This window comes from Rhineura floridana, chromosome 3 (assembly GCF_030035675.1).
Source record: "Rhineura floridana isolate rRhiFlo1 chromosome 3, rRhiFlo1.hap2, whole genome shotgun sequence".
In the NCBI taxonomy this organism is placed as follows: Eukaryota; Metazoa; Chordata; class Lepidosauria; order Squamata; family Rhineuridae; genus Rhineura; species Rhineura floridana.
Genome location: NC_084482.1, coordinates 189045707 through 189070369, shown reverse-complemented (window position 1 = coordinate 189070369; position 24663 = coordinate 189045707). Strand labels below are relative to the sequence as shown.

At 41.9% G+C, this 24663-nt stretch overlaps 2 protein-coding genes across 8 annotated transcripts in view; one reads left to right on the top strand and one right to left on the bottom strand.

The window, feature by feature from the left end:
• Nucleotides 1-24663, bottom strand: part of LOC133380810 (uncharacterized) — a 66685-nt gene that overhangs the window by 18861 nt on the left and 23161 nt on the right. The window contains exon 1 of one of the 7 annotated variants that reach the window (XM_061618856.1): nucleotides 2778-3031. The exons of 1 other annotated variant lie outside the window; for it this stretch is intronic. In XM_061618856.1, coding sequence (XP_061474840.1) covers nucleotides 2778-2825 — 48 coding nt within the window. In that variant the 5' untranslated portion in view covers nucleotides 2826-3031. Of the gene's footprint in view, nucleotides 1-161; nucleotides 183-993; nucleotides 1019-1882; nucleotides 1949-1968; nucleotides 2289-2769; nucleotides 3032-24663 lie in introns of those variants that run through there. 5 more of the 7 variants (XM_061618857.1, XM_061618861.1, XM_061618860.1 and 2 more) reach the window with 5 other exon arrangements.
• LOC133380811 (uncharacterized) lies at nucleotides 2802-23701 on the top strand. The gene is made up of 4 exons (XM_061618864.1): nucleotides 2802-3127; nucleotides 19319-19422; nucleotides 21519-21693; nucleotides 22956-23701. Exons 2-4 carry the CDS (start codon nucleotides 19351-19353, stop codon nucleotides 23513-23515), a joined length of 807 nt encoding a protein of 268 aa, XP_061474848.1. The 5' UTR covers nucleotides 2802-3127; nucleotides 19319-19350; the 3' UTR covers nucleotides 23516-23701.

Below are 24663 nucleotides of genomic sequence, written 5' to 3'. Positions count from 1 at the left end.
GAAGATTAAGTAGCCAATTATTACTGTTATAAATGTATATCCTGCCCTTCCTCCCAAAGGAGCCCAGGGTGGCAAGCATACCAACAAAACAATTTAACAATAAAGAGAAAAGCATTCTAAAAACAGTTATTCTAAAACACAATTACAGTTAAAACATCTACCACTATTTTTTTCTCTCATTCAGTGTGATGCATCAGCTTATAGTACTGGGCTTGGATCTGGATCCGGGTGCACTCAGCTATGAAATCTATTACATGGATCTGGGCAACTTTTTACTATTTAGCATGATGAACTACTGAGAGGAGTTCTGTGATCCTTGGAGGAAGACTAGGATACAAATTAACAAGCTAATCAACATAATCATCAGCATCCTCAATATCCTCTGAGATAACCCATACTGCTACTTTTTTTACAGATGGGAGACTGAAGCAGAAAAATGGTTATGTCCCAAGACCACCCTCAGGAAAGCCAAACCACAAATTTAGCAAAGCTATCACATCGAAGAAAGTTTATTGACATCCTAAGGTTTGCATGTGCAAGAAGATGTTGATGAGGGGGCTGTTTCAAACATTTGCATTTAGAGATCTGTCTCTAATGAATCACTTAATAACTGAACTGGGATCTGAATTCTAGTCTTAAGAAGGAACTAAGCTGCCTTATACCCAAGACAGACCATTGATTCATCTAGCTCACTGTTTTCTAATGACTGGCAGTGGCTCTCCAAGATTTCAGACATGGGCATTTCCTGGCTCAACCTGGAGATGCTTGGGACTGAATCTGGGATCTTCTGCATGCAAAGCACATGCACAACCATTGAGCAATAGCCCTTCTCCTCATGTGGTCTCAGATAGCACAGCTGTCTAACCCCTTATCTATTGCATCTTTGTTATTGTTCTCATCAATTTAATCTAAAATGCTGCAAAGTTAATTTATTTAATTGCTAAAGGAAATAGGGTTCAAAGTTTGTCAAGCTGAATCCAACACCTTACCCACCGGAGCACGCCGTCTATTCTGACACTAGAACATAGCAGAGACTCCTGCAATACAAGGCCTGACTAGGATGATCCATCTGGTACATCAGATTGACCTGAACCTTCTCCCAGAGTTCTTTATGTTCCTCTCCAATACTGCTCAAGCACAAATTCCCACCACATCTCTTTCACTTCTGTTTTCCTCTCTCCTACTTGATGAGCTGGTGCACATACACTCACTCCATCCCATGTAAGTGGAACACAATAAGCAACAGCATGCAGTCATTTCATAGTCATCCACTCGCAAACAAAAGGAAAAACTTCTTTACGTAACTGAACTTAGGATAATCATTGCCACAAGATGTATTGAAAACCATTAGGAGAGAGAGTTTGGGTTTTTTTAAGGATTAGCTACTGTCATATACATGGAGAAAGGGTCTCCCACTTGCCATTAGTAATGACAACATCACATGGAACCTCAGCATTCAGGGGATTTCCTATGCAAGAAGGTTCAGAGACCTTCTCTATATGTATGTATGATCACCAAATACTGCGAGAAAACAGTGGGGGAGTCTATTTGCCATGCATCCTGCTTCTCAGTTTCTCAAAGATAAACCAGGATAGCCACAGTTAAGCAGGCAGAGAGAGATCCCTAGACTTGGCTGGTCTTTTGTCTGATCTAAAAGGTAAACACAGTTTAATGCAATACAGTATGTAAGCAGGACTGTTATTCCACATCAAAAGCAAAACAGAATTCCCAAATGTTTTGTTAAAGAAACCTACAACCAGGAGAAAACTATTCCATTCAGCAACCAATACTCCTAGCCTTACGTCGGCTGAAAAACAAACCACAGCTTGATCTAATGCACATTTAGTCATAAGTAAATTACACTTTGTTTAATGGCACTTACTTTCAAGTAAGCTCCTGCACCCTAAGGCTGCAATCATATGCATGTACACTAACTTGGGAATAAAGTTCATTGAAGGTAGAACTCACTTTTAAGTACACTTGCACAGGATAAATCTGCACTAGAACTTGTTGACATCCAATGAAGCTAAATGTTGGGAAATTCAGAAGGTACTTCTTCACACAATGCACAGTTAAACGATGGAATTCACTTCCACCGGAGACACTGATTAAAGCCAATTTGGATGGCTTTAAAAGAGAGTTAGACTAAATACATGGAGGATAAGGGTATCAATGACTACTAGCCATGACGGCTATGCTCTGCCTCCATGTTTGGAGGCAGCATGCTTCCGAACACCAGTTGCTGGAAACTGCAGGAGAGGAGAATGTTCTGCTTGCCGGTTTCCCATCAGCATTTGGTTGGCCACTATAAGAACAGGATGCTGGACTAGATGAGCCATTGGCCTGATCCAGCAGACCCCTTCTTATGTTCTTATTATAAGACTGGTAATGACCACTTCTGGCATAAGGGAGTTCCACAGATCAACCGCAAGCCACATGGCAACAATTTTCTTAAGCATCTTATTTTCTCCAGACTGATTTTAGCTGCAGCTAATTCTATCATCACATCCCCTCTTAGCTACCACATTCCTCAGCCGAGGTGCGCTCTCTCAATATCCAATTTGCAGGACCAAGAAAGATGTGGGGGGTAGGCCAGGTGATCAATGAATCTTCCTTCCCATAGGACGGGGTGGGTTACAGTCGCATAAGCTCATCTTCTGTCTATTTGCCCTCTCCTCCTGCCCAGCTTTAAAGTGCACAAGATCCAGCCCTGCTTTTCGACAGCAATCACCACCGCCACCAACAAGCCGCCCCCTTCTCCAACGTTACCAAGTTACCGCGGCCCGGCTTCCAACTTCCGCTCTGGAGCCGACTCTATGCACCATAGAGGAACCTGTTATCAATGTCTAGAACGCCTCTTCCCTTGCACTTCCTCGTTGGGTGCCTGTGGCTGCGGCGCCATCTGGCGACTGAACTAAGTTTTCCTCGAGTGAATCGCCCGCTGAAGTTTGCTGGCTGGGATGAGAAGAAGCAACTGGGTGCAGCGCGTTAGTTTTCTCCGGCCTGCTGTGGTTCTTGGGTTTGAAAACAGAGCTGCTGTTGTGTTGGGTGTGACTCCAGAACGTTGAGACTTTGTAACTGGATCAAGAAAGGACTGAGGCCTGGTTTACACGTATGGTGGAATAAGGTTAATATGGAGTGTGAGAGAGATGAACATTTTAAATAACCCCGCGTGTGTGTGTGAGAGAGAGATCCCTTGCAAATAGAAAGCTAGCACACCGTGTATAAAAAAATCTAGTTTAAATTATGTCTTGCTGTCCTAGCTTTCTATTTGAAGGGAGATATTTATTATTAAAGAACATAAGAAGAGTCCTGTTGGATCAAGCCAAAGGGCCATCTAGTCCAGCATCCTGTTCTCACATTGGCCAACCAGATGCCTGTGGGAAGCCCACAAGCAGGACCTGAGTGCAAAAAACACTCTCCCCTCCTGCGGTTTCCAGCAACTGGTATTCAGAGGCATGCTGCTTCTGACAGTGGAGGAAGAACATAGCCATCATGGCTAGTAGCCATTGATAATTGTATCCTCCATTAATTTGTCAAATCCTCTTTTAAATCGATCCATGTTAGTGGCCATCACTGCCTCTTGTAGGAGCGAATTCCATAGTAACTATGTGCTGTACGAAGAAGTACTTTATTTTGTCTGTCCTGAATCTTCCAACATTCAACTTCACTGGATGACCATGAGTTCTAGTCTTGAGAGGGAGACTTTTCTCAATCCTCATTTTCCATGCCATGCATAATTTTATAATTTTATAATCATGTCACCTCTGACTCGCCTTTTCTCTAAACTAAAAAATACTGAAAACTTTCCTCATAGAGAAGTTTAGTACAAGTATGTTTAAAAACAAGGAAGCTTTAAAAAAACAATGCGCCTCAGTTCCAGTCTGATGTGGAAAAGTTGATTCCACCACTTCAGAGCATTCATACCTTCTTCTGTGTGTCTGTACCAGGTCTGAAACACATTAAGAAGCCATGGCCTTGAGGAGCCCTCAGCATAATGCCTAGAATCTCCCTTTCCCCAATAGTGGGTGGGGTGACCACATTGTTTTTATCTGTAGAGAGAGGAGTTGTAATAACACATCTACCTGACAAAAAAAGAAAAGGAAGAGGATCTCTGCAACAATTTACATAACAAACATATCAAAGGTAATAATGCAAATTAAGTGTGCTTTCTCAGCAGCATACATCATTTGCCTAGTTTCTGGAAAATACATCATTCCTGCTTCTACCAACCAATAAACTGAAACAGTGCAGGAAGAAGCCATAAGAATCTTCCAGGTTGTATTGTGCCACAAGCAAGTGCAATCCATGCTGGTGTTCTCAGAGGGCATCTCTTTATTTTAAAAGTATATATGCTGTTGCCCATCAATAATAAAAAAATAGTTTCAGTATGGTCTGCAATTCCTCAGCTCCTCTTTCTCCATTTAGAGAAGATCCCTGTTCCCTACTACAGTTTTAGATTTATGTTAAGAATATGCTGGGTATTGCATGGGACACAAGTGTGAACCTTTCCCTGCTGAATATTTGCTTGCCAGTACAGTTGTTAAAAGGCATTAGATCCCTACAGGAAGAAAAAAGGTTGGCAATCCTAAATCTGATCCCTATCCAAGAAGATTTATGTTCTGTGCTAGGCAGATTCGAAGAGGAAGTGGAGCAATCAGGGATTTGCAGTGTGTAAAAAGCATGGATTGGAGGGAATCAGGTAGTAATGAAGAGGTGAGGTTTGGATTAGTTCAAGAAAGCCTTTGTTTTCTTGAGGAAGGATTTGAAGGAGGAAAAGGAAAAGGGGAGAACGGTAGTTTGATGGTTAGAAGGCAAAAGCTCAAGGTAAGAGGAAATGCTTTCTTCTTTCCTTCCCATTCCATTTTTTCCCCTTTTATACCGTGTCTATTAGATTTTGACCCTGTAGATTGGGATATATTTTTTAATATATGAACAGTGCTTAGCAGGTGTGGGGAACCTTTGGTCCTCCGGATGTTGCTGAACTACAACGCCATCCCTGGCCATGCTTGCTGGGGCTGATGGGAATACTTCAGCCATTCCAGTAGTTCTAGAGGGCCAAAGGTTTCCCATACCTAAATTAAACAGTTAATAATAATAATAATATAATAAGAATAATAAATAGTGCAGAACTATACAAGTATATGTGATGTCTTGTATATATAATACTATAAATATGGTAAGTGCAGGTTTATTAGAGTATATGTGGTAAGTAGACTGAGTGAGAGGGGGGAGTACATGGGTTGGAATGAATACAGAAATCCTATTACTTTGACACTGTTCCATCTTATGGCAAGAGAGAGAAAACATTTATCTCATAACTTCCTCTTTCACTTTCTTTAAGTAGAGATCTTGTGCAAGGGTCTCTTGCACATTTCTTTACACAGAATTGGGATACTAGCCAGTGGCCAGTGCTACCCACTGAGAACAGCTGAGAACAGCAGGAAGTAGAGGCTCACTGGGTTGGCTGGCAAATCACAAGGTCTACCTGTTGTTAGTAAGCAGGGCTTGCTGATAGAGGTTGCCTCTATCTTTCCTGGCAGTTTCAATGTTTTTTAATAGCGTGGCAGGGTATGCTTTCACAGCCACTTGTGTGCGTTTGGGAAGAAACTGCACCTGTGGAATTTGTGCTTGGCATGCAGCTGCAAAAGCAAGGTGGGAAAAGAGTTTTCAGCCCAAGGGTCACATCCCTTATAGATAACCTTCCAGGGGCCACATGACAGTGGTGGGCAGAGCCAGAGGCAAATGTTGGTGAAGTAATTAATGTTAATTTAGATATTTTTTTAGAAGTCTAGTTTCTGCACTCAGTCACATACTCCTTTCCTCCATCTGGACAAGAGGCATGATCAGAGTTCAAGAACACATTCCAGACAGGTAAAAACATTCAAGGACGGTGCAATGCAGTGTCAGTGAGGGCTGTGCCCTAGGAGTAGGGTTACCAGGTATCTGGTTTTTGCCCAGAGACTGGTTCTTGGGGGTCCTCTCCAGGTCTCTAGGTGAGTCACCTTAATCTCTTAGTTTTCATTTTTTTTAAAATCAAGTTTTTAGGTGGTCTGATTCAAAAGATACAAACCAAAATGTCATTCCCCACACATCCCCGCAACTTCTCTTAGTAAAGGCTGCTCTAATCCCTGCCCTTTCAGGTTTTAGCCAATAAGTGAAGTCAGGGTTGTGATTGTCAATAGCAATAGCTAAACCCCATTTGAGGTTCTGAAAACAGTTTCCTTTTCCTGCTTATCTCACATCAGGAATTCAGCAAATATATAGCTTTCAGCAGCATAAAGAGTACTTTCTCAGTACAGGATTGGCACTTGCTTCTGAGTAAACATGCATAGGATTGCACTACAGCAGAAGATCACAGCTGGATCTTGGTGGGCACTTTTAGTTATAATAAAAGTGTACCTTCAGGTTTTTATTACTGCAAAAAATGGCATATTATACATTTTATCTTTCATCTAATTTTTGAACAGAAGTTTTTAAAAGTGTATATGCTGCAGTGTTATAATTTTCTAATTAAGGAGTCAAACAAATTTAAACTTTACTGGACTGTTTAAGAGGGCAATTTATGTGTCTTATTTATAACCTGTTTTGAAAACTTTCCCAATATGAAGCTTTTTTGAGAGTAAAGCTGGAATGCTAATTCCATATACCTGGGAGTTAACCCCAATGAATTCGGTAGGGCTTACTTTTGAGTAGACAAGTTTAGGATTGTGCTGAAAATTAATGGGACTTTTGAGTGAACATAGAAAAGGATTGTGTTGTAAATCTTTCTCTCCCCCTCTGATCCTTTTTTTAGCAGTTAAGTGTCACTGCTTTTATCTGGCAGGAAACTAATACTTAAAACAAAAGTTCTGCAACAGCCAACTGGTTTTGACAGTAAACTATTACATGGGGTGTATGTATTTTTACATCTCCAGGGTGTGTGTATATGGAATATTTCCAACAACTCTGAGATAGGGTTGGAAACCAAGGCAGCTCACAAGAAATAAAGCCATTTAAAATCCAGTAACTATAAAACAGTTGCAAAACAGCTTAAAGTGGCATGATTCTGAATTTTGGATTGGGTGAGTGAAGTTCCTTATCACTGAACTGCAGTCCTCTGCATGCTTCCCTGTCTGAGTAAGCCCCATTGAATACATTGGGACTTGCTTCAAGTAAACATGCATAGAATTGCACTATAAATATCTTTACAGGTTGTGTAAACAATATATTTGACATTCATGCTTATATAAATATTTCTTCATACTATGTCTTGATATGTGTCTGTTGTCACACTATGGTTGTAAATTATTATTTACACATTATTATTTCCTCTACATTTTAAGTGTGCCCTTCTTCCTTGGGGTGGTCATGGTCCCCCTCTGTTCTTTTCACCCTGAGGGGCAGATTAGGCTGAGAGATGGGGCGTAGCCCATGGTCACCCAGTAAACTTTGTAGTTTAATTCCGTTTTAAATTTTAATTAAAATTATTTATATGCAGGCAAAGTTTATGAAGTAATGAAGATCCACATAATACATTTAAAGCACATTCCTTTCCTCAAAGAATCCTGGGAAGTGTAGTTTCCCCTTCACATTTATAGTTCCCACCACACTTAACAAACTACTATTCCCAGGATTCTGCAGTATGATTCATTATTTATTTATTTATTAATTATTTGATTTATATCCCGCCCTTCCTCCCAGCAGGAGCCCAGGGTGGCGAACAGAAACGCTGAAAACACTTTAAAACATCATAAAGCAGACCTTAAAATACATTAAAACAAAACAATGTTTAAAACATTAAAAAAGCTTTAAAAACATCTTTTTAAAAAGGGTTAAAACATGTTATTATTAAAAAAAATAAAAAAGCAATTCTAACACAGACGCAGACTGGGATAGGTCTCAACTTAAAAGACTTGTTGAAAGAGGAAAGTCTTCAAAAGGTGCCAGAAAGATAGCAGAGATGGTGCCTGCCTAATATTTAAGGGGAGGGAATTCCTCAGGGTAGGTGCCACCACACTAAAGGTCCGTTTCCTATATTGTGCAGAACGAACCTCCTGATAAGATGGTATCTGCAGGAGGCCCTCACCTGCAGAGCACAGTGATCGACTGGTATATAAGGGGCAAGATGGTCTTTCAGGTATCCTGGTCCCAAGCTGTGTAGGGCTTTGTACACCAAAACTAGAACCTTGAACTTGGCCCGATAGCAAATGTGTTTCATATGTATGTTGAATGTGCTTTAAATAGTGCGGATCTGTCCTAGTATGCTGTGCATTAATTAGTGAACTGAAAAGAACATTAAAAGATACCTTTTTAAACAAGGTAAGGGCTGTAGCTCAGTGGTAGGGCAGATGCTTTGCATGCAAAGGTCCAAAATTCAATATTTGGAAGAGACTATAGCCTGAAATTCTGAACAGCCAATGCTAATCCATGTCATCAATATTGAGCTAGTTGGTACCAAATGGCCTGACTCTGTATAAAAAAGGAAAGAGACCCAAGGGCCACAGTGAGTCCAAAATATATTTATGTATTTTATTTACAACATTTATATACTGCTTTACTGTAAAAAACCTCAAAGTGGTTTATAGAAGGAATTAAAACAATAAAAATATTGGCAAAAACAGTTAAAGACATATATTTAAAAACATTAAAAATAATAAAACCAACTATGAGTTTAAAACAGATAAAAAACATAATAGCTTCTATATGTCTGGGTAGGCTTGCCTAAACAAAAATGTTTTTAGCAGGTGCCAAAATGAGTACAATGAAGGTGCCTGCCTAATGTTAATAGGCAAGGAGTTCCAAAGCATAGGTGCTGCCACATTAAAGGACTGATTTCTTACAAGAGCACAACAAGTACTATGTAGAACCCGTAACATGGAAAGTGCACCTTGAACTTGGCTTCGTAGCAAATCAGCAACCAGTGCAGACTTCAGAGCAGACATATTATGTGCTAATAGGGTCTCACTCATGTCAGCGATTGTGCCACAGCATTCTGCACTAACTGCAGCCCTCGAGTCAGCTTGTTCTGCATGGGGATTTCTGTGATCTTGACTGACTGGGTGCCAGGATTTTTTTAGTTTTAGTTAGGAACCCTGATTGGTTGTGGGATGCTGAGTTTTCTGTCTTACTCATAGGAATCTTGTGGTTGGTATGGTATTGCATTCAGGAAATCATCATTGTCTTTTATTTTTATTTTTCTATTTGCATTTCATTTACCTCTGACCTTACTCCCTTATATCCATAGAGGCAACAACAGTGGTTCCATGTGGTCAGCTCAACCCCCTTAAACCCAATGATGATGCACCTTGTTATTTGCATGATGGTTTGTTTCTTGCCCAATAGTGGTATGAGAATTCACATATTTGGAAGTGTGGCTTCAATTGCTGTTGTTCCCAATCTACTGCCTGTGAAGGTAGACCAAACCATGTGTGTTTTCTCTCTGTCAATCATTACTCACTGGAATTGGGTTGACTGTCAAATGAGTTTATAGCAGCCCACAGAGTAGGCAGGAGAGCAGAAAATCTTCTTACTCTTACTCATTTCTCAAACCTCTCTCTGCAGTGAAGGGTTAAGTCTTTAAAGAAGTTTGGAGCAGTCATGTTAAAAGGCAGGCAGGGCATTTCAGACAGGGAGTTACCAACCCTGCTTTAATATGGATATAATCGCAGAGGATCCCTAGTCAAGCCTTACCAACAGCACAATCTAAACAATAACTGCACAGAAGTAAGTCCTGTTGAGTTCTATGGGGCTTAGTCCCTTAGTAAGTGTGTTTGGAATTGCAGTCTTCAGGGGCATCCATCTTTACTCCTGAGTGCTCCCATCTAACATCTCCATAACACTAGGCTGTCTTCCCTCAACGGCCTTCTGGTGACTGGCCTGGCCTCAGGGCATTTAAACCCTTCTTCCCAGAAGCAAGTAGGCTAGATTAAACATTCCTTTCACTTCAACTGAACCTATCTTAATTTTCAGTCAGAGAGTGGTATGCTCCAAGCAACTGTGGTTGATGCTTAATGTATCATGCTTAATGATATCACTAGGGCACATCTCTGAAATCTCAGGGTTTGGGATGCTTCTGACCTGGCAACCCTAGGAAGGAGAAGTGTAGCTGAAGAGGATACGTGGCCTGAGGAGAGTCCCAAGAGCAAGGCAAAGAGGCCTGGGAGGCCCATATTTGGCCCCTGCCTAAGATTACCAAATATCTGTGCTAAAGACACAAAACCGGGGTAAAGACAGAAGAGATGGCAGGCCCAACTCACAGAAGGTGAGTCTGAAGCAGGGATGGGGAGAAATTTGATTCAGTTTGCATTTAAAAGTGAATCTATCAAATTTGCACTTTTTGAAACAACATGAGAACTAAAAAGCAGTCGACTTCCGGGAAGGGTGACTTAGCCTGTGCCTGCTTTTGAGACGGGCTCCTGCCTCAAAAGAAGCTTATTCAGATATATCAGTCAGTTTTTTCTTTTTTTTTTGACTGATTAAACTTCTCCCGGGTAGGGAGAAACGAAGAGATTAACCTCAAAGCCTATTTTTGTTGGGACGACCAGATCTCATTAATTTATGGGACGAGGTCCAGCCAACGAAGGTGGGACGGATTTTTAACAGCAAGCTCTATCTGATAAAGCGAACGTTCACCTTATCTTCTAAGAGAGAACGCACTAACAGGCAAGCACCCTTCTTTCTATATTTTTCTTTTACTTGACTTAAATTGTTGCTGTTTAAAAGAGATTTGCCAGATTGATCAGTTTTTGACATCTCACTGGGGAGCCATAACTTCTCTCTGCTACGCACTAATTAATAGCTTATCTCTGTTTTTGTTGCAAAAAGCTGTCCTGGATTTGCATTCTAAAGATATACACAGAAGAGGGATTTCTATTCCAGATTTTTATTTTGAAAAATATTATACTGTTTTGAGACTACTCGCTTTTTGGTCTATTTTATTTTGACGAATCTGTTTCTTGACGATTGCCATTAATTGTTTCGATCCTGGGAACTGCATTTTGTTTACTTAACTATTGGAGAGATAAGGCTGTCTGCTCTGTTTATACTGTGATGTCACCAAGTTTGGAGTATTAACCCAATTGTTGCTGAAATAAGAAGTGGTTTTCCTATATTTTTCTTTTAAAATGGCAATTAAGAAAGTGGCTGAAAATCTGGAAATAACTATGTTTCAGAAAATAATGGATGAGATTGAGATAATGAAAATTGAATTGAGTAAAATGAAGCAGGAGATTAAAGATATAAGGGTCCCTGTGAGAGAGGTGACCCTGGAAGGGGTCCCTGTGAGAGAGGAGACCCCGGAGATTGGAACAGGGGTCCCTGTGAGAGAGGCGACCCTGGAGACTGGAATAGGGGTCCCTGTGAGAGAGGAGATCCCGGAGATTGGAACCAACGTGGAACAGGAACAAGATTTGGAGTCTATGGACTTTAGAAATAAAATCTATTGTTTGGAACTCAATGTTATCTCTGAAGAAATGAATGAAGATTCTAGAGATAAAGTTATCAATGGCATGGATAATCTTCTGGACTGGAATGATGTGATGGAGCCCAATATAGAGAAAATCTATGGAATTATCTGCAGCCATGTGACAATGGAAAAACTTTTAAGAGATGACCCAGTGTATTTTGAAAAAAAGAACAGAGATATGATTTTACAGCAGTATTTCAGCAACCTATTCAGAATGGATGGCAAGAAAATATTTGGGATAGAGGTAATCCCCATCAGACTCTTACTATATGACTATGGCTTTGACAGCAAGATTATTATGGAATACTGATAATGGAAGATTGGATATTGAAATTACTGGACTTAACAAGACTACTGAAGATGGAAGATGGAAAATGGAACTAATAGAGATAATAGAACAATGGCTACTGAAATTATTGAACCTAACAGATTCTGATGTGATGGATTAATTGAAATGTTTATTTTGACTATGGTTATGACAATAAGATTATCATAATTAGTAATGAGATGGATTAATCGATATGCTTATCTGGAAAAAAAAAATTGATAGATATATTTCTTAAAGAATTGAAACCTCTCTTTGACTTTTTGTGGAAAGAATAAAGTAATGTTTATGAGATTTGATGATTAAGTAAGATAACTACTGGAGGAAAGTGATTTTATAATATGACTTAAGAGACAGGATTGTTATATATTATAGACTTATAACTGATTTGATCTTTGACAAATGGGAAGTCAATATTTTACTCTTTATTTTTTATTTTTGTTTTTTTTTTTTTCTTTTTTTCTTTTTGTTTAACTATTTTTGATTTTGTTTTTTGTCTTTGAATGTTTTATGATTTTGTCTTGTATGTTTTATGAAAATCTGAATAAAAATTATTGAAAAAAAAAAAGAGAACTAAAAAGCAGTCATCCTTTGAAATCCACACTTACCCAAATTTTGCGATAGTTTTCTAACCAGTGTTTACAAAAATGCATATATAGGGGGGAAGTGTACATAAAGGTGAATATACTAGTGAAACTAACACACAAAAATGCATCAGGTTAAGGAAAATTGCTTGCAGAAATGAAATGTGTACTTTAGTCAAAACTGCATACAAATATGCGTTTATTAGGAGAAATTCACACTAATATGCTGATGAATTTTCATGAGTTTTTTTTTTTAATTCAAATTGCTGCAGAAATGTGGAGAACTGAATTTAAGATTGAAAAAATTAAAAACTGAGAGAATTGAACTTGACAGATTTTCCCTTAAAGTCAAAGTTAATTCTGCTCAGCCCTGGATGGAATCCAAAGCAATTAAGTTTACAATGGCTTAGGGCCTAAGGGTTGGAGAGTCTCCAGCCTACTAATCAAACTTGACCCACCAGGCCTCCCCATTTGGCCTGTGGGTCCAATCTGGGGAAGCCACACCCACCTGCCATATATATGATGTCATCCATTATGTCAGGTGTGGAGCAGGTAAGGGTGGGGCTGCAAAGGAACAACTGGGAGCTTCAAGTGGCTCTTGATTCTTCCTTTGTTGGAATAAGGCCCACTCCTAACCACCCATCAGCTAATGCCTTACTCAAGGAGGGAGAAGCAGTTTCCATTTAATGGAAACCATTTCTCCCTCCCAGCACTGGTCTTTGTGAGCCTCCCTGCACTTCTCCTTGACACCTCCAACATTGGGGGTGGAAAGGAGAAGGCAGGGAGGCTTGCAAAGCATAACGCTGGCAACGGCTGTTGCTCTGTGGTTTCCAAGTTGGAGAGACATATGCTAAGGATTTTGAGAGGTGGGCTGGACAATCTATCTGTGGATCACATGACATAATGTCGTGTGATTGACAGATGGATTTCTTTGCCCACCTATGAATGTTGGCCTGTGTGGTGGGGCCAGATAAAAGATCTGGGCCCTGGAACCAAAAAGGTTCCTTGCGCCTGTCTAGCTGCTTTTGCCAGGCCTAGGAAGCACCCTATATTCAGGAAAGGAATATCAGGGTGGGAGGGACTCATCACATGTCAGATTGTGTATTTTCATGTGATATTTGAATTGGAATCAACTAAGCTGAAGTGGTAGTTCCACAATGGTGTAAAGGTGCATGCCATTCCCACAGTAACAAAGAGTTTTTCCTATCTCTGTGTGATCCAGTAGCTAAGATACCTGCAACCACTAGGCCATTGTCCCTCCCCTCTCTTTCAGTCCCTCCATCCCAGGATAATTAAAGTGTTTGCACAGGAGGGAGTCCTTTGCTTTTGAATTAGGGGCCTGGCTGAAGGGCAGGACAGTGCTTGTGTTGTTGATACAGCCTTTATTGCTATAATAAGGAAATAACTCTTATTTGCATGTCAGTGGGAGTCCAAACAAACAATCCAAAGCCCTCCCATCTTCTCAGTCCTGGATCAATCCCTGACAGGGTCAGTTGTTTCCTTTGGAGACACCGAGAGAGCACAAACCACTGGCTGCTGCTCCTTTACTCCCAGCACCAGAAGAGAATCAAGGACAGGTGCAGGATCTACAGGATCTTGCTGGTAAGCAGAAAGAGTGTCAATGCTGTGTTACTATTATAATTGGATTTCAGTTCAGCAAAAGGGACTGTTGCGGGAAACAGAAGAACCTTAGGATTGTGATACAAGCCGGTAATTCTTATACCATCCAACTGTACCTGCTTAATAACTCTCCTTGAATGACACTTCCTGAAGTGTGTAACAAGACTGTGGAAGAAGAAAATAGCACCAGTGCTGTTTGCTTTACCACCAAGGGTATTTGGATGAGTTTTTGAAATGCTGTTAAGGCTATATCTAATTATCTAACTACAGAATATTTTCCTAAGCCATCACGGTATGGGGACGAAGTATGGGACAGTGGCAGGGCAGCAAGTGAGGCGAGGGCATGAGGGAAGCAAGGAAAGCTGGCTGGGGGTTTGGGTAGCCGACCAAATGGGATGGCTGGCTGCAGTGCAAGCAAGGCAGGCGTGGAGGCTGTGGGGCGGGCAAATGAGGCGAGTGGGTGGGTGTGGAGCAAGCAGGCAAGTGCCCAGAGGGGAGAGTAAGCGGCTGGGGGCAGATAGTGGTGGCAGCAGCCTGGGCGGGAGGCAGATAAACACTCTAGGTAGAGAGGAGGCCTAGGCATGCTGCACAGCACCACTGTTTGTTGAGGGGGAAGCAGCGGGGTAGGTGGCAACAGCAGCAGCAACACAGCATAGGAACAGGTGAGCGCTAGCGGGCCATGGTGGCCAGTGTGCACCCAATGCCACTGTGGGTTGGCGAGGGGAGTGGACTGCCTGGGGGGTACCTGGGGAGCATTTGCGAGTACCTAAGGGGCTCATTTGTGAGTGTGTATGTTTCGGAATCCATGTGTGCGCGCATTCCTGTTGGGGTGGAATCCTGCTGAGTGTATGTGTTTTGGGGTGGGGAGTTGGTGAGTGAAGCAAGCAGGGGCAGAGCCTCCCAGTATATATATAATTGTGTTGGCTTTTAACATTTGAACCTAAGCCTCCTGGGGATCTTGTTTTAATACGGCTGCAATGTTAAATAATTAAATGGTTAGATTAATCAGTTTCAAAATATAATAAAAAGATGTCCTTTATAAAGTGGGTGGCAGTTTTTTTTATTTTTAATATGAGGACTTACAAAATCAGCAGACAGCAAGCTCTTAAAACAGGCATTCTCTCTTGTCTCTCTAGCATATCTGGAGTATTCCATCGCTGTATCTCATATTCTGCCAGCATAGCAGAACGTATTTTATAGCCCAGGGTTGGGGAACCTTTTTCAGCCCAAGGGCCACATTCCCTTGTGAGCAACCTTCCAGGGGCCGTATGCTAATGGTGGGGGCCAGAGGGAAAAACTGGGTGGCACAATGAATGTGTTTCTTCCCTTTGTACAGTAGGCTACACTCCAGCCACACAAAAGTCTGAGGTTTCTCCACACTTGTGTACCCACACACATCTCTCACAGGCAAAAGCACTGAAAGGGGATGCTGCGCAGGGCCAGTGAGGGGTGTGTGTGGCCTGGGGAGAGTTCTGAGGGCCAGACAAAGAGGGCAAGAGGGCTGCATTTGGCTTCTGGGCCTGAGGTTCTGCCCCCCTGCTATAGCCCCTTAGACAGTGTGGATTGCTCTGTCAAATGCATGGGTTGTATGCAATGTTAGTCCTACTCACAGTAGACCTGTTAAATTAATGGTTATGACTAACTTAGGCCCATTAATTTCAATGAGTCTCCGCTAAGAAGGACTAGCATTGGATACAATCTCATATGATCAGTCTATCAAAATTTATTTTGATCAGTTTTCAGACCTTTTTAAAATCACGGATTATGTTTGTGTCTAGTTCAAATACTCCTAAATTAAATATACTTTCAGCCATTTTTTGCTTTCCGTTTGCTTCTAGGATACTATTGGTTAGACGTTCAATGTCGGTAAGGTAAATACTGGGGTCATTCATGGAACAATGACATTGTTGTTCTGATCAGCACGAATATCCCTGCCACTTGTGCCAAGTGACAACCATCAGCTACCCCATCTTTGGGGATCTTGTGACCACTTTGGGATGCTGGGAGAAAATAATGTGCCTCTCTGTTCTAAGAAGGAAACAAATGACACTTATCAGCGGATGTCACCAGCTGGCAGAAGCAAGATAGGCAGGCCTCCAGAAAAGAAGAAGCTGACTGGGCTCTGAGCCGCTGGGCAGGACTGGCAGCTAGCAGGGAAGTAAGAAACGTTCAGCAGCCAAGGGCGCATGAGGCAGATGAAAGGTTCCTGGATACCCCTGGTTCCCAGGCATCTATTTGGACACACAGACTTCCCACCCGCTGACCCAACCCCACAATTGATAAGAGTTGCTAAACCAGAACTCTTGTCAGCCCCATCGAACATGGAGAGAATGGCCAGGAATGATGGGAGTTGTAGTTCACCAACATCAGGAGGATCAAAAATTCCCACCTCTGATTGACAGGTTGAGAAGGAATCATAAGGGACACAGTAGAATCCAGTTAGCTTCAAGTTTTTTTTAAAAAAAATAATGTATCTATGTTTATGTTTTTAAATGTATTGTGAGTTGTTTTGAGACCTTTGGGTAACAAGCGACTAACAAGTCCAATTAATAATAATAATAAAAGCACATTATCTGTTTCTGCCCAAATTCTGCTCCTGCCATCTATGGAAAACTAAGGGTACAATCCTGTCCAGCAGATATGGGGAACCTGTGCCCCTCCCAGTTGATGTTGGACTACATCATCCACAACCACTGGCCAAACTGGTTGGGACTGATGGAGCCCAATAACATTTAGAAGGCCACAGACTCCCTATTCTTGGCTTATAGGCCAGCCTTTGCCAACCTGCTACCTGCAGATGTTTGGACTACACCTCCCATCACATGCTGGCTGGGGCTGTTGAGAGTTGTAGTCCAAACCATCTGGAGGCCTCCAGGTTGACAAAGGCTGGCCTATAGAACAAAGAGAACTATTGCAATAGTTATTGTATAGAAATAGAAGAGGACAACAAAAAGGGAAGAACAAGAGCCCTATTCCAAAAGATTAGAGAAATGAAAGGGAAATTTAAACCAAGAGTAGGGATGTTGAACAATCAACAGGGGAAGCACACTGACTGACCGAGATGAAATAAAAGGAAGACGGAAGCAATACACTGAAGAACTCTGTAAAAGAGATGCCAGGATGACAGATTCATTCATGGAGGAACCATATGATGAAGAACCAGAAATTTTAGAAGGTGAGGTGGAAGCTGCTCTTAAAATATTTGGAAGAAACAAATCACCAGGAACAGATGGCATACCGATAGAGTTGCTACAAGCTACTGTGACTGAATCTGTCCAAATTTTGACAAAAATCTGTCAAGAAATATGGAAAACTAAACAATGGCCCACAGACTGGAAGCCCCCACAGAAACAATCACCCCAACAGAGGCAGGAGGTGGCATCAAATGTTTCTTTCCCACCACAGGGCAGATGGCATCTGTTGGCCCTGTGGTGGGGAACGGACAGTCTGACCAGATGTTGTCTTTGTCACCCTCTCTCTCTCTCTCTCTCTCTCTCTCTCTCTTCTAAGCCTCGGGTGAGGTAAACTATAGAGGAAGAGCACTTTGCGCAAACACCCTGTCTCCAGAACATTCCTAGGCCCTTAGGAATATAGGAAGCTGCCTTATACTGACTATTGATCCATCTAGTTCAGTATTGTCTACAGTGTATCCTGCATTTTTTTTTAACTAAGGTCAAATCTGTGAAATTATTTCCAAGACCCACCTGTCACATTCAAGCCTTGGCCCTGGAAGTTACCCCAACTTGCATTTTATCTGTATAGATGTGTTTTTAGGTTTTTATTGGTTGCTTGTCTTAATTGGCTTTAATGTAAGTTGCTTTGGGTCACTTTTGTGAAGAAAAACAACAAACAACAACTTAACCGTATGTGTGACATACTCCTAGCTGACTCCTGTGATATTTCTTTTGCCGCATATCAACCTTCTCCAGACTAAAAAATGAATGATGGAGGCTCATGTGGAACAATCTAGATTAAAACACCTTGTACTGGCTATATACTGCATGGAATTATGAGGTTCTTTGTGGAGCTGTAGGCACTTAACGAGAGCTGTAAAGCTTTTGAGTATGCAATCCACTGGGAGTTATGGATGTCTGTTTCATAGAACAGAAATGTTCTGAAATGAGTACTTATCCTAGCAATCAGACACTCCCAGGAAACAATAGGATTGATTGAAGTATGGAACTTGATGGGGAATGTAATATCTTTTGGGGTGCCATGATCTGTAGCGCATCAGGAGAGGCAGTGGCTGGTTTCACTACTTGAGAAAAGGAAGGCAATTAGTTTTCTGTGGCAGTAGCAGCAGATGTCCTGGTTTTGTGATCAGGGCCTACATTCCTTGGTACTATTGCTTTACCATGTCATTCTCCATGAAGTAGCCCAAACAGCAGTGAACTGCTTCTTGCATTGATGGAGAACCTGTGGTCCTCCAGGTGATGTTGGACTCCAACTCCTATCAACCCCAGCCAGGATAGCCAGTGGTCAGGGATGATGGGAGATGGAAGTCCAGCAACCTCTGGAGGGCCACCGGGCCACCATCACTTTGTTTCAGTGCTCAAATTGTGAGGGACAATGTAGGAGTCCTATGTAACCATAATCATAACCCCAGTGATTACCTTTTACAAACAGCAGTCAAGGGGGGAAATCACAAAAGGTAAGGTGCTGGTGATTTGAGTTTTAATGACAATTTGAACAAGGTGTTTCTGGTCATCTGAAGTGCTGTTTATCTTGCATTTTCCCATTGTCCAGTCCCCTCCCAACCTTCAGCCAACAAGGCCTCTATGCTTTGGATTGGACATCCAATACCTTTGGCAGACCAACATTTCTACCATGGGTCCCAGTCTTGGCTGCTGCATAGTTCAGCATTCCTCTTCTACAACCTAACAATCTTTCAAAAATAAACATTTGCAAAGTAACCTTAACTTGCCTAATGTCTTTCAGGTATGGATCTGTGTTTCCTGCCTGTAAAATCATTGGGGGACCTTTGTTGTAGGATTGTGACTTTTTAGACCTTTCTTTTAATCTTCTTTGTCTTTCTGTACACTTGGTTTCCCTGCAGTAGCTGAGAAGACACACTGCTGGAGACCTTGAGAGAACTATGACAAACTGCATAACTTCTCAAGCACATCACTTCCTCCCCACCCCCCAAATACTGGGTTTTGTATCCAGTGTTAGTTTGACTCAGAGTAGACCCACTGAAAATAATGGAAATGAATAACTTACTGTAGGCCCATTAATTTCAATGGGCCTGCTATGAGTATAACTTTGTTAGATACAACCCTGGCTCCTGTTGGTATAGTTTCTACTCAAATTCACACTTAACTGCTCTTCTTGTATAACTTGTAGATTTGATGAAACAGCTTCTGTGATGACTGGAAATGGACACTACTGATGAAGCTACAAGGAACCAGCTCATAACTGGGCAAATGAACAAGAAAGCACCATCTGAGGTACAAGCAAAATCTACACTTTCCTTCCATTATCAAGCCCCCATTTCATTCATGCTCCATGTGGAGTGATTATTATTCATCACCATCTGCTTTGATTGGGCAAAGTGTACATCTGAAAACATCCCTCATTTTACAGAAAAATAATTTAGATACAGAGACCTGAAGCTAGAGTTGGGTCTTTCATCTCTCAATCACAAAAGCAACATGATAGCCACTCTTGGCTTCCTCATATTGAGTGGAGAGAGGAATTTACATTATCACTGGGGTCTAAAGCAGACAGCTGCATCCTTTGAAATGATTTGCATTTGGGGCAAAGGGACCTATGATGCTTGGAATCTTATATAATCACTCCCCATATGAGCAAAGTAATTTCTCCACATGTGCCTAAATGGGAGGGGGAAGTAGGATAGGAGTGGGGTCCAATTATATATATATGGCAAACTACCTGCGTTTTGAAAGTCCCAGTCTTATTTCCTGACATCTCCTCCAGTTCAAGTGTCTAATGTAGCAGGGCCTGCAAAGAAGACTCAAGCCCAATATCTTATAAAGTTGCTGCCAGTCAGAGTACACACCACAGGGTTAGATGGACCAATGGTTTGCCAGTACAAGGCAGTTTCATGTGACAGGAGCTGGATTTACAAACACACACTCAACTCTCTGAGTGGGCAAGGGTGGTGTATGTGTGCTGGAAAAGAGAGCAAAAGGTTTGGAATGCTCTCCCCAAGGAGTTTTGCCTGGTGCCAACTCTGACATCCTTCTGATGCCGGGCGCAAACTTTTCTTTACCCCCAGCCATTTGAGTACTGGTGGTTCTTGGGGATTTAGTTTGGAAGATTGGGGAGGACCATGTCATGTTTGCTGGGAGGAAGGGGGGTTGTTAAGTTATCGATGTGGTAATTGGAGAGGATTGTTTTATGGGAGTGGATAAATATACATTCAATATAAAAGAGTATGTGACTTTGTATATCCTATAAATTACCTTTACGTTGTACATCGCTTTGTCATGATTTATGTCAGGGGATGCATAAATCATAATTAATTATTATTGTCATTATAATGTACATGGAAGCCTTTGGCCAACCAAACTGGGATGGTTGCAGGTTGGCAAGCAACTTCTCTTGGCAGCCAAGGTTAGCCCATATGCTCTCTGGAAGCTGGCCTGAAAAGGAGATTGGGCTGGATAGGATAGGCAGTCTATCCAACAATAAATTGTTCTCAACAAAGAAAAATAGGTGATGGGGATGAAGAATAACTATATGTACAATAGAATCAGACACCAGTTAATTAAATAGTGCTGTTGGGGATCACATATTAACTCAAAGAATGCTTGTCGCACAGCTTCCTCATATCCAGTGGAGTTATCACTAAACAGCCATATTTTCTTCCGGTTGCCTGAAAACCGGTTGCCTAATTATTATAATTATTCCAGTGTTATAATTATTATAATTATAATTGCACTTTTCAGGGTACATTCTCTAACTTATGGTACATGAGCATGTAGTATGCCTTGTACAGGCCTAACGTAGGTATTCATAACTGTGTCATCCTTGCATTTGTGCAGTATGCTGGGAGTTGTGTGGCACTGGCAAGATACTTATGCCGCACATCTACACTGGTAGAATTGTATAGCACAAGGCCAAACATTGGCAGAGACAGGGTGTGAACAGGGAGGGACACAGGTGTAGCCAGGTGACTCAACAACTTGTTCACCATTTCAGGATCATGACTATCAATGTGACACAACAACAGCCATCTTGGTGAGACCCTAGGATCAGCTGCAATTGCAAATCCATTTAACTGGAAGTCTCATTGAAATCAGTAAAGGTTTAGGGCAGAGGGTTCATAGAGAAAAGGGTACATAATCATCAGTCATCCACACCCAATAGCGATTCAGGACTTTGTCCTAATCTTCATTTCTTGTTCAGCAATTTCCAACTACCCCATCTCCCAAATTGTTTCCCCTTATAGTTGCCTCCCATATTCATCAGTCTTGCTTAATAATTAGAAAATTAGCTGTATAAATTTATTGGGCTTTGAGAAGTTATATTTCTTGCACGCCACCCCTGCTTCTTGAATTGCTTCTTATTTTGCCTTTAGTTGACCCCGCTATCTAATCCTGAAGGCATCTCAAATGACGATGAAGATTTCCTTTCTGGTCTAAGTCCAGAAGAGAAGGAATGTCTAGAGTATTTGCTACAGACAATCAACACCTTGGATGGGGATGCTTTAGATGATGACGAAGGGAGTCATGAAGAAATGGTGGAATCTCTAGGTGAGATTACATCAAACCTGTTTACACAGATTTGTGAACACCTTCTAGAATCTAGATAATGCAGGCCAGTTGGCTGCTGTAGTAAGGAAGGTCCATCCCCTCTTGCAGCTATGATTTGGCTGGCTATTTTCAGTCAGCACATGAAATCAAAACTTTCTCGCTTCTCTGCTGTCCTGCCACCAAAGCACACAATATTTTCTGTCCCTTGTAAGAAGTAAGGCAGTGTGCACACTATATATTTAAAGCACGTTTAAAAAGCACAGGGCTTTCCCACAAAGAATCCTGGAAACTATAGTTTGTTAAGAGTGCTAGCTCTGCAAGGAGTAAGCTGTAGTTCCCAGGATTCTTTGAAGGAAGTCATGTGCTTTGAATGTATAGTGTGTGTACAGCCCTACTGCCTCTTAGGCCCCCGGTAGCACACTGCCCTCCAGTCAAATTAGGGAGGGAGGGAGGAGGGAGAGATGGATGGATATCCCACCGTTCCTCCCAGCAGGAAGGGCAGGACATCCATCCCACTACATGGTGGCAATGTTATTTTTGGCATTCCATAGCTGTTATTTCATCTTTAGAATGGAAGGGGATGGGAACCCCTACCTAACTTCTATGTCTAACAAGCAACTGCCAATTCTAGCCACATGCAGAGGGTACAAGTGTGCATTCTCTCTCTTTCCCTCTCTCTTATACATGCACATGCTAGCCTGAGATTTAGCTGGTTCAGGCTGGTTACTTTAAATCAGCTTTCCCCAATGAGGGTTGCATGCACATCATATATTTAAGGCACCGAGCTTCTGCGAATCCTGCGAACTGTTGTTTACCTTTCATAGAGCTACAGTTCCCCGCACCCTTAACAAATTACAGGATTCTTGGTGGTACCCATGTGGCTTAAATTTATGGTGTGTATACAGCTCTGGTGTTCCACACATGGTTTGAAATACAACTCCCATCAGCCCCAGCCAGCCTGGCTAATGATCAAGGATAATGAGAACTGTAGTCCCAAATATTTGGGAGGCACCTGGTTTGGGAAGCTTGTTTTAGATCAATATGTGAAATTCAGTCATCAACCCTCTGCTTTCTGTCTTCACGCTTGATGTGTGCACTGTGGGCATCATTAGTGTAACACTAGTATAGCTGCAGCAAATGCATTTGCGACATCATTGTATGAAATGGGATCTATCTGGATTGGAAGGGAGAGTACTTAAGGAGGCCTCCATCTCTGCTTTCCCTACCCTAATAGCTTTGAGCCATGTTGGTTGTGTGTGCAGGTGCTGAGAACCAGTGCAAGAACAATGATGACTCCAGGACGCAGCAAAATACATCTGTGGAGGCAGCGCCAACCAAGCCCGGTCCTTGTTCAGCCTTTTCCAAGATTAAAATGATCAAGTCGCTTTCAGAGGAATCTGGTGACATCGCTCTGAAGGGCAGGCCTGACCCTCATTGTCCCAAAGCCAAAGGGCCTCATAGATTGGCAGACTCTCATCCTACTCATTTCAGGAAGTATGACACAATAATGAGGTCAGGGGTTAATGTTCAGGAGCTTCGCTCTCGCTTCCTCCTTCAGCTTGACAGCTCTGCTACTATTAGGGAAGCAACAGAGGATGTTGCCAGAACAAATAAGCAGCCATTGCCATTGCCTAGAGGTCAGCAGTCGCCTAGGGATGAAGCACTGCAGAAGCTCGGCCTCCTCCAGAGAACCTCTAGCTCTCCAAATATGAATAGCCCTCTAGTGCCCATTGCAGATCAGCATACCCAGATTTCACTGGCCGAAAAGCTGAATAATGAGGCAACGGCAAGCTCCATCAACACCACTGAAGAGCCTTTATAACAGTTGTTACTGTCCAAGAACAGGTGCTTCCTCAATAGGAGCTAAACAGTGCTAAGACAGCAGTGGGCCAGTTCTGGCCTGCAGGCTTCATTTGGACCATTTGGTCCATGAGGTTGTTTTGGCTAAACCACATTCACCTGCCCTACACACCTGACATCATAGATGATGTCAGGTGTGTGGGGCAAATAAAGACACCATTGGGCCAAAAAAGGGTTTGCACAAAAAGAGGCTGACCCACAAAGGGGCTCTGCAAAGCCCTGTGCATAGTGCTATTTGTGGCTCTTTGCAAGCCCTGACAGTTAGTCGATTGTCGGTGCTTGCACAGAGCTGTGTGTGGCACTTTGAAGCCCCAAAGATCAGCCGAGCAAACAAAAAGACACAGGTTCTTCTGGTGTTGAACAGAAACGCTGAAGTTGCTTTTTCATACCCTGAACTGCTTCCTGCAAAATAACCTATTATTAGCACACAGAGCCAAACCAGTCAGCAACATACAACGTAGGACAACGCATGTGGTATTTTTAGACATTCTGTTCTGTGAGGAGCTGTTCCCTGATACTCAGTTGAGCTGGGTTTCTGATTTCATTGCTAGACTTCATAATGTTGATTCCTGAAATTCCTAGCATTGATTTTGTTCTGTTTCATTTTGCACATATTTACTCATCAACTATTTGATAGCCTTCCATCCCAGAGAGCTGTGCATTACCTCATTTTCTACTTCTTATGGAAGTATAAAGCCGTAATAATTGTGCCCAAAGAAATAGTGTTCTAGTTTGTTCTTATCTGAAGACTTTATTTGGCCCAATTGATTCTCTAGCATTAATTGGTACAGGTGGATCCCTTGTAAGGCAGAAAGCAAAAGTAAAGAAAAATGTCCTAGTCTACTTGTTTTATTTATAACTACACATACACACACATATTAGCCTTGCTAATATAAAGATGACAATATTTGTCTTTACTTCTGGTTTTTGCCTTACAAGGGACCCAAATTAGTTCTACAGATGCATGCAAATAACTGCTGACATGTATATATTGTTGGAATGTATGAGGTTCATCTCCAACTTGGTGGGTTGAGGCTGCATGGGGGTTAATAAGGGTAGCTAGAGAGCTAGACCTCTTGCTGATTGAGGCTATACCTATCCATTTGATCC

Bases quoted from the DNA above. Each gene is read 5' to 3' on its own strand.
- LOC133380811 (XM_061618864.1), top strand. From the start codon at position 19,351: ATGGACACTACTGATGAAGCTACAAGGAACCAGCTCATAACTGGGCAA. The intron at 19,423-21,518 runs GTACAAGCAAAA...TTTTGCCTTTAG, and splicing joins ACAAGAAAGCACCATCTGAG to TTGACCCCGCTATCTAATCC. The intron at 21,694-22,955 runs GTGAGATTACAT...TTGTGTGTGCAG, and splicing joins AGAAATGGTGGAATCTCTAG to GTGCTGAGAACCAGTGCAAG.